An 11,526-nucleotide genomic window follows, 5' to 3' on the forward strand; every position below is an offset into this window, starting at 1 on the left:
GATACAGAGGCTCAGCAGGCAGTATCACACAGGAGAGGTTAGATACAGAGGCTCAGCAGACTGTATCACACAGGAGAGGATTAGATACAGAGGCTCAGCAGACTGTATCACACAGGACAGGTTAGATACAGCAGCTCAGCAGACTGTATCACACAGGACAGGTTAGATACAGAGGCTCAGCAGACTGTATCACACAGGACAGGTTAGATACAGAAGCTCAGCAGACTGTATCACACAGGACAGGTTAGATACAGAGGCTCAGCAGACTGTATCACACAGGAGAGGATTAGATACAGAGGCTCAGCAGACTGTATCACACAGGACAGGTTAGATACAGAGGCTCAGCAGACTGTATCACACAGGACAGGTTAGATACAGAGGCTCAGCAGACTGTATCACACAGGACAGGTTAGATACAGAGGCTCAGCAGACTGTATCACACAGGACAGGTTAGATACAGAGGCTCAGCAGACTGTATCACACAGGACAGGTTAGATACAGAGGCTCAGCAGACTGTATCACACAGGAGAGGATTAGATACACTTGATACAACAGTTAAGCAGGCAGTATTACACAGGAGAGGATTAGATACACTTAATACAACAGTTCAGCAGGCAGTATCACACAGGAGGGGATTAGATACACTTGATACAACAGCTCAGCAGGGGAGAGGATTAGATACACGTGATACACCGGCTCAGCTGATTATACAGATATAGATATATTTTGTCTTTTTTCCCTGGATGAATGAGATATTTTATATTGTTCGTTCACTCAGACCCTGAATAAAGTTTCGTTTTTTGTATTTTTTTATGTAATCAAACCGCCGCCATTATGTAAATTGACGTCTAGGGGCGGGGATACGACGACAGTTATGATTGGCCCTTAGTCCCATCACTCTTCCTGACGTATATCTGTAAGCGGGCTCCATTGGACAAGATCTGTAGAGGGGGCGCGGTCATAATAACGGCGTCGCTGGTTGGCCGTCCCGCTTGCGTTTATACCCAATCACCGGGCGCCTTGTTCGTTCAGTGTCGCAGCCTCGAGGGTTGAGCGGGTGTTCATTGTCCGGGAGCGTGTGGAACAGAATTCGGAACCATGAGGTGAGGAGGCCGGGAGAGTGGGGGAGGCCGGGAGAGTGGGGGAGGCCGGGAGAGTGGGGGAGGCCGGGAGAGGAGGAGAGGGGGAGGCCGGGAGAGGAGGAGAGGGGGAGGCCGGGAGAGGAGGAGAGGGGGAGGCCGGGAGAGGGGGAGGCCGGGACAGGAGGAGAGGGGGAGGCCGGGAGAGGGGGAGGCCGGGAGAGGAGGAGAGGGGGAGGCCGGGAGAGGAGGAGAGGGGGAGGCCGGGAGAGGAGGAGAGGGGGAGAGGGGGAGGCCGGGAAAGGAGGAGAGGGGGAGGCCGGGAGGCCGGGAAAGGAGGAGAGGGGGAGGCCGGGAGAGGGGGAGGCCGGGAGAGGGGGAGGCCGGGGGAGAGGGGGAGGCCGGGAGGCCGGGAAAGGAGGAGAGGGGGAGGCCGGGAGAGGGGGAGGCCGGGAGAGGGGGAGAGGGGGAGAGGGGGAGGCCGGGAGAGGGGGAGAGGGGGAGGCCGGGAGAGGGGGAGAGGGGGAGGCCGGGAGAGAGGGGGAGAGGGGGAGGCCGGGAGAGTGGGGGAGGCCGGGAGAGTGGGGGAGGCCGGGAGAGTGGGGGAGGCCGGGGGAGGCCGGGAGAGTGGGGGAGGCCGGGAGAGTGGGGGAGGCCGGGAGAGTGGGGGAGGGAGAGGGGGTGGCCGGGAGAGTGGGGGAGGCCGGGAGAGTGGGGGAGGCCGGGAGAGGAGGAGTGGGGGAGGCCGGGAGAGTAGGAGTGGGGGAGGCCGGGAGAGTGGGGGAGGCCGGGAGAGTGGGGGAGGCCGGGAGAGTGGGGGAGGGAGTGGGGGAGAGTGGGGGAGGGAGAGGGGGAGGCCGGGAGAGTAGGAGAGGCCGGGAGAGTAGGAGAGGCCAGGAGAGGGGGAGGCCGGGAGAGGAGGAGAGGGGGAGGCCGGGAGGCCAGGGAGAGGAGGCCGGGAGAGGGGGGAGGCCATGTGACCTCTGTAGTCCGCACTGTCCTGATGTTCTTCTTGTCTTGCAGGGGAGAGCGAGGCCGCGGTCGTGGACGCTTTGGCTCCAGGGTCGGCCCTGGCACTGGGTATGTACTGGCAGTATTGTCGCTGTTGTCATGGTGACTCCTCAGCTTTGGCGCCGCTCACCAATGCTTTCTCTTTCAGTTTCAGACCTTTCGTTCCACACATTCCCTTTGACTTCCATGTGGTAAGTTCCCTGTAAACCCCCCCCCCCCCCCCCGGCTCTTCTCCCTGTGCCACCCCTTCCAAACCTACCCCCCCCCCCCCCCCCGCTGTTTAACCTGTGTTGTCTCTCCTGCAGTGCGAGATGGCGTTCCCCCGAGTGAAGCCCGCCCCCGATGAGACCCCCTTCAGTGAGGCTCTGCTGAAGCGTAACCAAGACCTCGCCCCAACACCCGCTGAGCAGGTAATGGATCCCGGGCGTCCTCATTCCCCAGTGGGGCCCCTGTGTTGTGGATCCCGGGCGTCCTCATTCCCCGGTGGGGCCCCTGTGTTGTGGATCCCGGGCGTCCTCATTCCCCGGTGGGGCCCCTGTGTTGTGGATCCCGGGCGTCCTCATTCCCCGGTGGGGCCCCTGTGTTGTGGATCCCGGGCGTCCTCATTCCCCGGTGGGGCCCCTGTGTTGTGGATCCCGGGCGTCCTCATTCCCCGGTGGGGCCCCTGTGTTGTGGATCCCGGGCGTCCTCATTCCCCGGTGGGGCCCCTGTGTTGTGGATCCCGGGCGTCCTCACATCTTGTGTTGTCTCTTCCAGGCTTCCATCCTCTCCCTGGTAACAAAGATTAACAACGTCATCGACAACCTGATTGTGGCCCCCGGGAACTTCGAAGTGGTAAGTTGGGGTGCGGGATCTCCGCTGTGTTCAGAGGTCCTCCCCTGGGGTCATGTGGTCTCCTCTTCCTATGGGCACCCCCTCTATGCCGCCTCAGCACACAGGATCCAGTCTATGGTCTCCTCCTATGGGCACCCCCTCTATGCCGCCCCCGCCTCAGCACATAGGATCCAGTCTATGGTCTCCTCCTATGGGCACCCCCTCTATGCCGCCCCCGCCTCAGCACATAGGATCCAGTCTATGGTCTCCTCCTATGGGCACCCCCTCTATGCCGCCTCAGCACATAGGATCCAGTCTATGGTCTCCTCCTATGGGCACCCCCTCTATGCCGCCCCCGCCTCAGCACATAGGATCCAGTCTAAGGTCTCCTATGGGCACACCCCCTCTATGCAAAACCCGCCCCAGCACATAGGATCCAGTTTGTGGTCTTCAGTGATCGAGCATTCTCCCCCCCCCCCCCTTCAGCTGAGAGCGTGTGGGGTCCGGTGTTGGATCAGTATATGGCACCCCCTTGTGGCTCAGCTATAAGTCTGTTCTGTGTTGCAGCAAATTGAAGAGGTGCGGCAGGTGGGTTCCTACAAGAAGGGCACAATGACCACTGGGCACAATGTGGCAGATCTCGTGGTCATCCTGAAGATCCTCCCCACATGTGAGTATCTGTTTCTCATGTTATGGATTCAGCAGCCCCCTCCCCTCTATTATACTGACCCCCATCTGGTCTCTTGCAGTGGAAGCCGTCGCTGCTCTGGGAATGAAGGTTGTGGAGACCCTGAGGGCCCAGGACCCGTCTGAAAGTGAGTGTGTCCTCCGCTCTGTAGCTGTCCATACATGGCCCCCAGTCCCTCCAGACAGGTGGTAATACTGTGCTTCAACACTAGAGGTCGCTGTTCTATATGCTGCTATCAGAACCCATCAACCATGTACAGTAATGGCAGCTCCCTATATCCAGCTACAGGCAGTATATCCTACAGTATCCCCCCAAAAGCTGTGTATAGCGTAATAACTGCTCCCTATATCCAGCTACGGGCAGTATATCCTACAGATTTCCCCCCAGGTCATATAGTGTAATACTGCCCGTAGTTGGATATAGAGATATATGTCCTACAGCAGACAGTCATGAGCCCATAGCATCCTTCCTATAAGGCGGCCAGTCTCTGCATTGCTGCCCCGTGTTCACACTGTGTAGACCAGGGCTGTGGAACCTTCTGCCCTCAGCTGTTGCCATCATGCCCTGGCAGCTGAAGCTTTAGCTCTCCAGGCATGATGGGACTTGTAGTCTTGCCACAGCTGCAGGTGTGGAGTGTTGTGGCCCTATAGCTCAGCTCTTGTCTCTCTCCAGTTCTCACCATGCTCACCAACGAGACCGGCTTCGAGATCAGCTCTGCAGACGCCACCGTGAAAATCCTCATCACAACCGTACCCCCGAATCTGCGGAAGCTGGACCCCGAGCTGCACTGTAAGTGACTGGAGCGGCCTTGGCTGCCGTACATAGATGGGACCCCCACCCAGCTGTGGTCTCTAACCCCTCGCTCCTTTCTTACAGTGGACATCAAGGTCCTGCAGAGTGCCCTGGCCGCCATCAGACACGCCCGCTGGTTTGAGGAGAACGCCTCTCACTCCACGTAAGTTCTGTGGAGACTTTGGGGGAATTATCGTGCCCTATTGTAACCTTCTTCCATTCAGCACCTTGTGCCTGGGGGTGGCACACCTGCCCTCCTGCCTACTTGGTGAGGGGGGGCCACAGGGGGTTCAGCTCTCAGTAACCTCTGTGACCTTCTCTCCAGGGTGAAGGTTCTGATCCGCTTATTGAAAGATCTGAGGAGCCGATTCCCAGGGTTCGAGCCTCTGACTCCCTGGATTCTTGATCTGCTGGTAAGTCTCGCACCCCTTTTGTCTGGAGCCATGTGTGGTCTCTGTCCTCCCCCAGAGCGTGGTCTCCTGTATAGTTGGGGTCTTTCTGACATCCCTTCTATCTCCAGGGACATTACTCCGTCATGAACAATCCATCCCGGCAGCCGCTGGCCCTGAACATAGCTTATAGGTAAGGAAGGGGGAGACCTGAGGGGGGCGGGGGGAGGGGAGGTGGTGTAGACACTTCATTACAATGTCTGCTTCCTGACAGGCGCTGCCTCCAGATCCTGGCCGCCGGACTCTTCCTTCCTGGATCTGTGGGAATTACAGATCCTTGTGAGAGCGGAAACTTCCGGGTCCACACAGTGATGACTCTGGAACAGCAGGTGAGTGGAGCCAGAGTGCCACCATGTCTGAGCTGTAAAGCTGTGGGCGCTCAGGATCCCAGCTTAGGGAAACCGACACTGACTACTTGCTGCTTTATAACTTCCCCCTTCTGCCCCCTACAGGACATGGTGTGTTACACCGCTCAGACCCTGATCCGCATCTTGTCCCATGGAGGATACCGCAAGATCCTGGGCTTGGAGGGTGACGCCAGTGGTGGGTGTCAGCAGCTTACAGGGGGAGGGGGGCTACAATAAGAGGATCTGGGTCCTAATCACAATCTGTCTTCACAGTCCTTGCTACAGAGATGTCCACCTGGGATGGAGTCATCGTCACTCCCTCAGAGAAGGCCTATGAGAGACCCCCGGAGAGGAAGGAGGGCGAGGAGGATGAGAGCCCCGACATTCCAGAGGGAGCAGAGGAAGAGGAGAACATGGAGACACAGGAGTGACCTGGAAAGGTGGGTGTCCTGTGTATCAGCCATAGGGGGCGCTCTTCACCAGACACAAGGGGGTGGGGGTTCTTGTGAGCTTCTTATACCTGACTCCCCTTCTCTCTGCAGTTTTTGTTTTTTGGCCCCTCAGCCCAGACGTGAAGCCCCCCGGACCTGCGACGCCGCCATCTTTGTGTTGTGTTCCTGATTGTATTGTGACTTATTTTATACTGTAGCGACTTTTCACTTCATGTTCCACAATAAATTTTTATTTTGACCGTTCTGTAATCCTGGATCTTGTTGTTTTCTAGGTGTTAAGGCTGTGGGGTGGGGGTTGGATTGTCTCTGGCCCTGTAATGTAGAGGTAGTGTGGATGTTGGGGGCTGTAGTCTTCTAAACCTCACAGGTCCTGGCTCTGGCCTGCACTCTATTATGTACCTTGCTGCTCTACCACCCTGCGCTCGGCCATTACCTGACCCTGGGCCACCCCTCTGGTTTGTACACATAAGGGTTAACCGTGCGCCTGCCCTGCGCTCGGCCATTACCTGACCCTGGGCCACCCCTCTGGTTTGTACACAAGGGTTAACCGTGACCCTGGCCACCCAGGCTTATTACAGTGTAAGTGTTTATATGTTTATGGCCCCTGGGAGGGCGGGTAGCGAGCACACAACGGCTGCGACTGAATTATTTGTTCCATTTTGTTCCTGACCCGGATGAGCGCCACGTGCAGATGGTCGTGCGTAGTCATGGTAACGCTGGACGGATACGCACTACGCGGACTGCTGACCTTATAATTACCCTCCTCGTGTTCCCGCATTATTACTGCTGTTTACTGCTTGTATCCCAGCACGGAGAGGAGCTGTACCTGACCTATATACCAAAACAGTCTGTGCTCCAGCTGTGGCAAACTACAACTCCTATCATGCTGCGATGGCAATCAGCATGGTGCGTACTGCTGTAGTACTACAGCTCCCATCAGCATGGTGCGTACTGCTGTAGTACTACAGCTCCCATCAGCATGGTGCGTACTGCTGTAGTACTACAGCTCCCATCAGCATGGTGCGTACTGCTGTAGTACTACAGCTCCCATCAGCATGGTGCGTACTGCTGTAGTACTACAGCTCCCATCAGCATGGTGCGTACTGCTGTAGTACTACAGCTCCCATCAGCATGGTGCGTACTGCTGTAGTACTACAGCTCCCATCAGCATGGTGCGTACTGCTGTAGTACTACAGCTCCCATCAGCATGGTGCGTACTGCTGTACCACTACAGCTCCCATCAGCATGGTGCGTACTGCTGTACCACTACAGCTCCCATCAGCATGGTGCGTACTGCTCTACCACTACAGCTCCCATCAGCATGGTGCGTACTGCTCTACCACTACAGCTCCCATCAGCATGGTGCGTACTGCTCTACCACTACAGCTCCCATCAGCATGGTGCGTACTGCTCTACCACTACAGCTCCCATCAGCATGGTGCGTACTGCTATACCACTACAGCTCCCATCAGCATGGTGCGTACTGCTATACCACTACAGCTCCCATCAGCATGGTGCGTACTGCTCTACCACTACAGCTCCCATTATAGCCTCCAGCATGTACTCCTGTACTCTCGCTAACTGCTGTAGCACTACAACTCCCATTATGCCCTGAGAGCCAATTGTGGAGCTTCCTGCAGTTACTGCCAGTTTCCTCCAGGTGGCGCTCTCTCCCCAGTCTCTTACAGGAGCCACAGCCTCGGAACTGGGAATTCTCATCTTGGTTAGTGGTTTCATTGGAAACTTCCTAATCTCTTCTATCAGGCTTGAAGGTCCCGGGAAGATTTATCCGGCATGTGGTGGGGGGAGCAGTGGCCACACGGCATCATGGGGGATTAGAGGGCAAGTAGAGGTGCTGATGATGAAGCTCTTTTAACAGGCTATGGGCTGAGCTGGTATGATGGCAGCATGTAACTCTGTACCCCTGTCAGGGTAGGGTATTGGGTAGACATGGCTGATACCAGAGAGTAAAGCCAGCACAAATATTCCTCTTTAGGTTCTGTGCAGCATGAATCAAATCCTGCTGGGGTGATGACTTGGCGCCCCCACCCCCTGTTGAGGTGAATTGCCCCCCCCCCCCCCCCCACCTACTCCTGCCGGGGAATGAATGCCCCTGATTCCAGCCCCCCTGGCACTGGATGCGGCAGAACGGGTTTATCTACACACTGCCGATCGGGAAACAATGGCGCCTTTATGTGCTATAACCAGAAGTATATAACCTCCATCTCTATAGCTGTGATGTCAGCAGCAGGGGGCGGGGCTGTGACTACCTCTGCCCCACCCCCGCTGCTCCTGCTTGGGATTTGCGGCTTCCTCTTTCTGTTCTTTCCTCAGATCTCATTTCCTTCTGTTTCCTCTTTTTCTGCTTTTAATGTTTCTTTCTTAAAGGGCCAGCGCCTCAGTTTATAATAGTGAGTGTGTGGGGGGCAGGGATTATAATCAGATTCGGTCCAAGGAGAATTCACATGGGACACGACTCTTGTGCTAGAACAATGGTGGAAGAGAAGTGTATTGTTAGTGTTGTCCAGCAGGTGTCAGTGTCGCCTCCACGTGTGGGATCAGATGCAGGTAGTCAGGGATGGCGGCACGCTGATTGTTTCCATCTCTGCACATCCTGATGGTCACACGGGGACAATGCTCACCGGTACGGGGCAGGAAACATGGAGGAAGTTAAGCGGGGCAAGGGCTGGGAGGGAGGGGGGATCTGTCCTGCCCTTCTACGGCCCCCCCCCCAATCATGTTCCTAAGACTACCCTCCTGACCCGCTCTGTCCTGCCAGTCCAGTGCTTCTACCCCATCATGTCCTTTAGAAGACCCTCCTGCCCCGCTCTGTCCTGCCAGTCCCCTCCTGCCCCGCTCTGTCCTGCCAGTCCCCTCCTGCCCCGCTCTGTCCTGCCAGTCCCCTCCTGCCCTGCTCTGTCCTGCCAGTCCCCTCCTGCCCCGCTCTGTCCTGCCAGTCCCCTCCTGCCCGGCTCCATCCTGCCAGTCCCCTCCTGCCCCACTCCATCCTGTCAGTCCCCTCCTGCCCCGCTCCGTCCTGCCAGTCCCCTCCTGCCCCACTCTGTCCTGCCAGTCCCCTCCTGCCCGGCTCCATCCTGCCAGTCCCCTCCTGCCCAAATGTTGGATACGGCAAAACCCCTACAATACTGCTTAGTCCCCTCCTGCCCGGCTCCATCCTGCCAGTCCCCTCCTGCCCGGCTCCATCCTGCCAGTCCCCTCCTGCCCGGCTCCATCCTGCCAGTCCCCTCCTGCCCCACTCTGTCCTGCCAGTCCCCTCCTGCCCGGCTCCATCCTGCCAGTCCCCTCCTGCCCGGCTCCATCCTGCCAGTCCCCTCCTGCCCTGCTCTGTCCTGCCAGTCCCCTCCTGCCCGGCTCCATCCTGCCAGTCCCCTCCTGCCCCACTCTGTCCTGCCAGTCCCCTCCTGCCCCACTCTGTCCTGCCAGTCCCCTCCTGCCCGGCTCCATCCTGCCAGTCCCCTCCTGCCCGGCTCCATCCTGTCGGTCCCCTCCTGCCCGGCTCCATCCTGCCAGTCCCCTCCTGCCCGGCTCCATCCTGCCAGTCCCCTCCTGCCCCGCTCTGTCCTGCCAGTCCCCTCCTGCCCGGCTCCATCCTGCCAGTCCCCTCCTGCCCGGCTCCATCCTGTCAGTCCCCTCCTGCCCCGCTCTGTCCTGCCAGTCCCCTCCTGCCCGGCTCCATCCTGCCAGTCCCCTCCTGCCCCGCTCTGTCCTGCCAGTCCCCTCCTGCCCCGCTCTGTCCTGCCAATCCCCTCCTGCCCCGCTCTGTCCTGCCAGTCCCCTCCTGCCCCGCTCTGTCCTGCCAGTCCCCTCCTGCCCCGCTCTGTCCTGCCAGTCCCCTCCTGCCCCGCTCTGTCCTGCCAGTCCCCTCCTGCCCGGCTCCGTCCTGTCAGTCCCCTCCTGCCCGGCTCCGTCCTGTCAGTCCCCTCCTGCCCCCTTCCGTCCTGTCAGTCGCCTCCTGCCCCGCGATAGCTCCTACAGGGAGGAGGCTGCCAGGGGCCACAACATCCCCAGAGGCCGCCAGGGGCCACAACATCCCCTGCATCCCTGGGAACACTCACATATATACCACACATACACATCATGTACACTGACATATATATATATACCACACCTACACATACACATCATGTACACCCACATATATACATATATACCACACCTACACATATACATCATGTACACTGACATATATATATATATATATATATATATATATATACCACACCTACACATACACATCATGTACACCCACATATATACATATATACCACACCTACACATATACATCATGTACACTGACATATATATATATATATACCACACCTACACATATACATCATGTACACTGACATATATATATATATATATATATATATATATATATATATATATATATACCACACCTACACATATACATCATGTACACTGACATATATATATATACTACACATATACATCATGTACACTGACATATATATATATACTACACATATACATCATGTACACTCACATACATATATACCACACATACACATCATGTACACTCACATACATACACTAATGTACCCAGGCTGGTATAGTGAAGGCGGACGTTTGTGTATATACAGATCCCCATCCCCCAATCAGGATCAGTAAACAATCCTGCAATTCCTATTCTGTTTGATATTGATACTTTGTCATGGGTACTCTCATTCTGATACTCACACTCCACTAATACTCTCATTCTGATACTCACACTCCACTAATACTCTCATCCTGATACACTCCACTAATACTCTCATTCTGATACTAACACTCCGCTAATACTCTCATCCTGATACTCACACTCCACTAATACTCTCATTCTGATACTCACACTCCACTAATACTCTCATTCTGATACTCACACTCCACTAATACTCTCATTCTGATACTCACACTCCACTAATACTCTCATTCTGATACTCACACTCCACTAATACTCTCATTCTGATACTCACACTCCACTTATACTCTCATTCTGATACTCACACTCCACTAATACTCTCATTCTGATACTCACACTCCACTAATACTCTCATTCTGATACTCACACTCCACTAATACTCTCATTCTGATACTCACACTCCACTAATACTCTCATTCTGATACTCACACTCCACTAATACTCTCATTCTGATACTCACACTCCACTAATACTCTCATTCTGATACTCACACTCCACTAATACTCTCATTCTGATACTCACACTCCACTAATACTCTCATTCTGATACTCACACTCCACTAATACTCTCATCCTGATACTCACACTCCACTAATACTCTCATCCTGATACCTACACTCCACTAACACTCATCCTGATACTTACACTCCACTATTACTCTCATCCTGATACTAACACTCCGCTAATACTCTCATCCTGGTACTTACACTCCACTATTACTCTCATCCTGATACTTACACTCCACTATTACTCTCATCCTGATACTTACACTCCTCTAATACTCTCATCCTGATACTTACACTCCTCTAATACTCTCATCCAAATACATACACTCCACTAATATTCTCATTCTCAAACTTATACTCCACTAATACTCTCATCCTGGTACTTACACTCCACTAATACTCTCATCCTAATACTCACACTCCACTAATACTCTTATCCTGATACTTACACTCCACTAATACTCTCATCCTAATACTCACACTCCACTAATACTCTTATCCTGATACTTACACTCCACTAATACTCTCATCCTGATACCTACACTCCACTAATACTCTCATCCTGATACTTACACTCCACTAATACTCTCATCCTGATACTTACACTCCACTAATACTCTCATCCTGATACTTACACTCCACTAATACTCTCATCCTCATCCTGATA

At 54.9% G+C, this 11,526-nt stretch overlaps 1 protein-coding gene across 1 annotated transcript; it reads left to right on the forward strand.

Moving 5' to 3' along the window:
- Nucleotides 1-994: 994 nt before the first annotated feature.
- On the forward strand, nt 995-5,880 carry ILF2 (interleukin enhancer binding factor 2). The gene is made up of 15 exons (XM_069949295.1): nt 995-1,103; nt 2,103-2,159; nt 2,239-2,281; nt 2,396-2,500; nt 2,847-2,924; nt 3,471-3,573; nt 3,653-3,718; nt 4,264-4,380; nt 4,468-4,546; nt 4,709-4,796; nt 4,904-4,965; nt 5,047-5,161; nt 5,285-5,375; nt 5,453-5,619; nt 5,722-5,880. Exons 1-14 carry the CDS (start codon nt 1,099-1,101, stop codon nt 5,608-5,610), a joined length of 1,167 nt encoding a protein of 388 aa, XP_069805396.1. The 5' UTR covers nt 995-1,098; the 3' UTR covers nt 5,611-5,619; nt 5,722-5,880.
- The last annotated feature ends 5,646 nt before the right edge of the window (nt 5,881-11,526 follow it).

The sequence above is a fragment of the Dendropsophus ebraccatus genome, chromosome 13 (genome assembly GCF_027789765.1).
Source record: "Dendropsophus ebraccatus isolate aDenEbr1 chromosome 13, aDenEbr1.pat, whole genome shotgun sequence".
In the NCBI taxonomy this organism is placed as follows: domain Eukaryota; kingdom Metazoa; phylum Chordata; class Amphibia; order Anura; family Hylidae; genus Dendropsophus; species Dendropsophus ebraccatus.

Coding starts and splice junctions, on each gene's coding strand:
- ILF2 (XM_069949295.1), top strand. Junction 2,282..2,395: donor TTCCCTTTGACTTCCATGTG/GTAAGTTCCCTG, acceptor TCTCTCCTGCAG/TGCGAGATGGCGTTCCCCCG. Junction 2,925..3,470: donor CCCCCGGGAACTTCGAAGTG/GTAAGTTGGGGT, acceptor TCTGTGTTGCAG/CAAATTGAAGAGGTGCGGCA.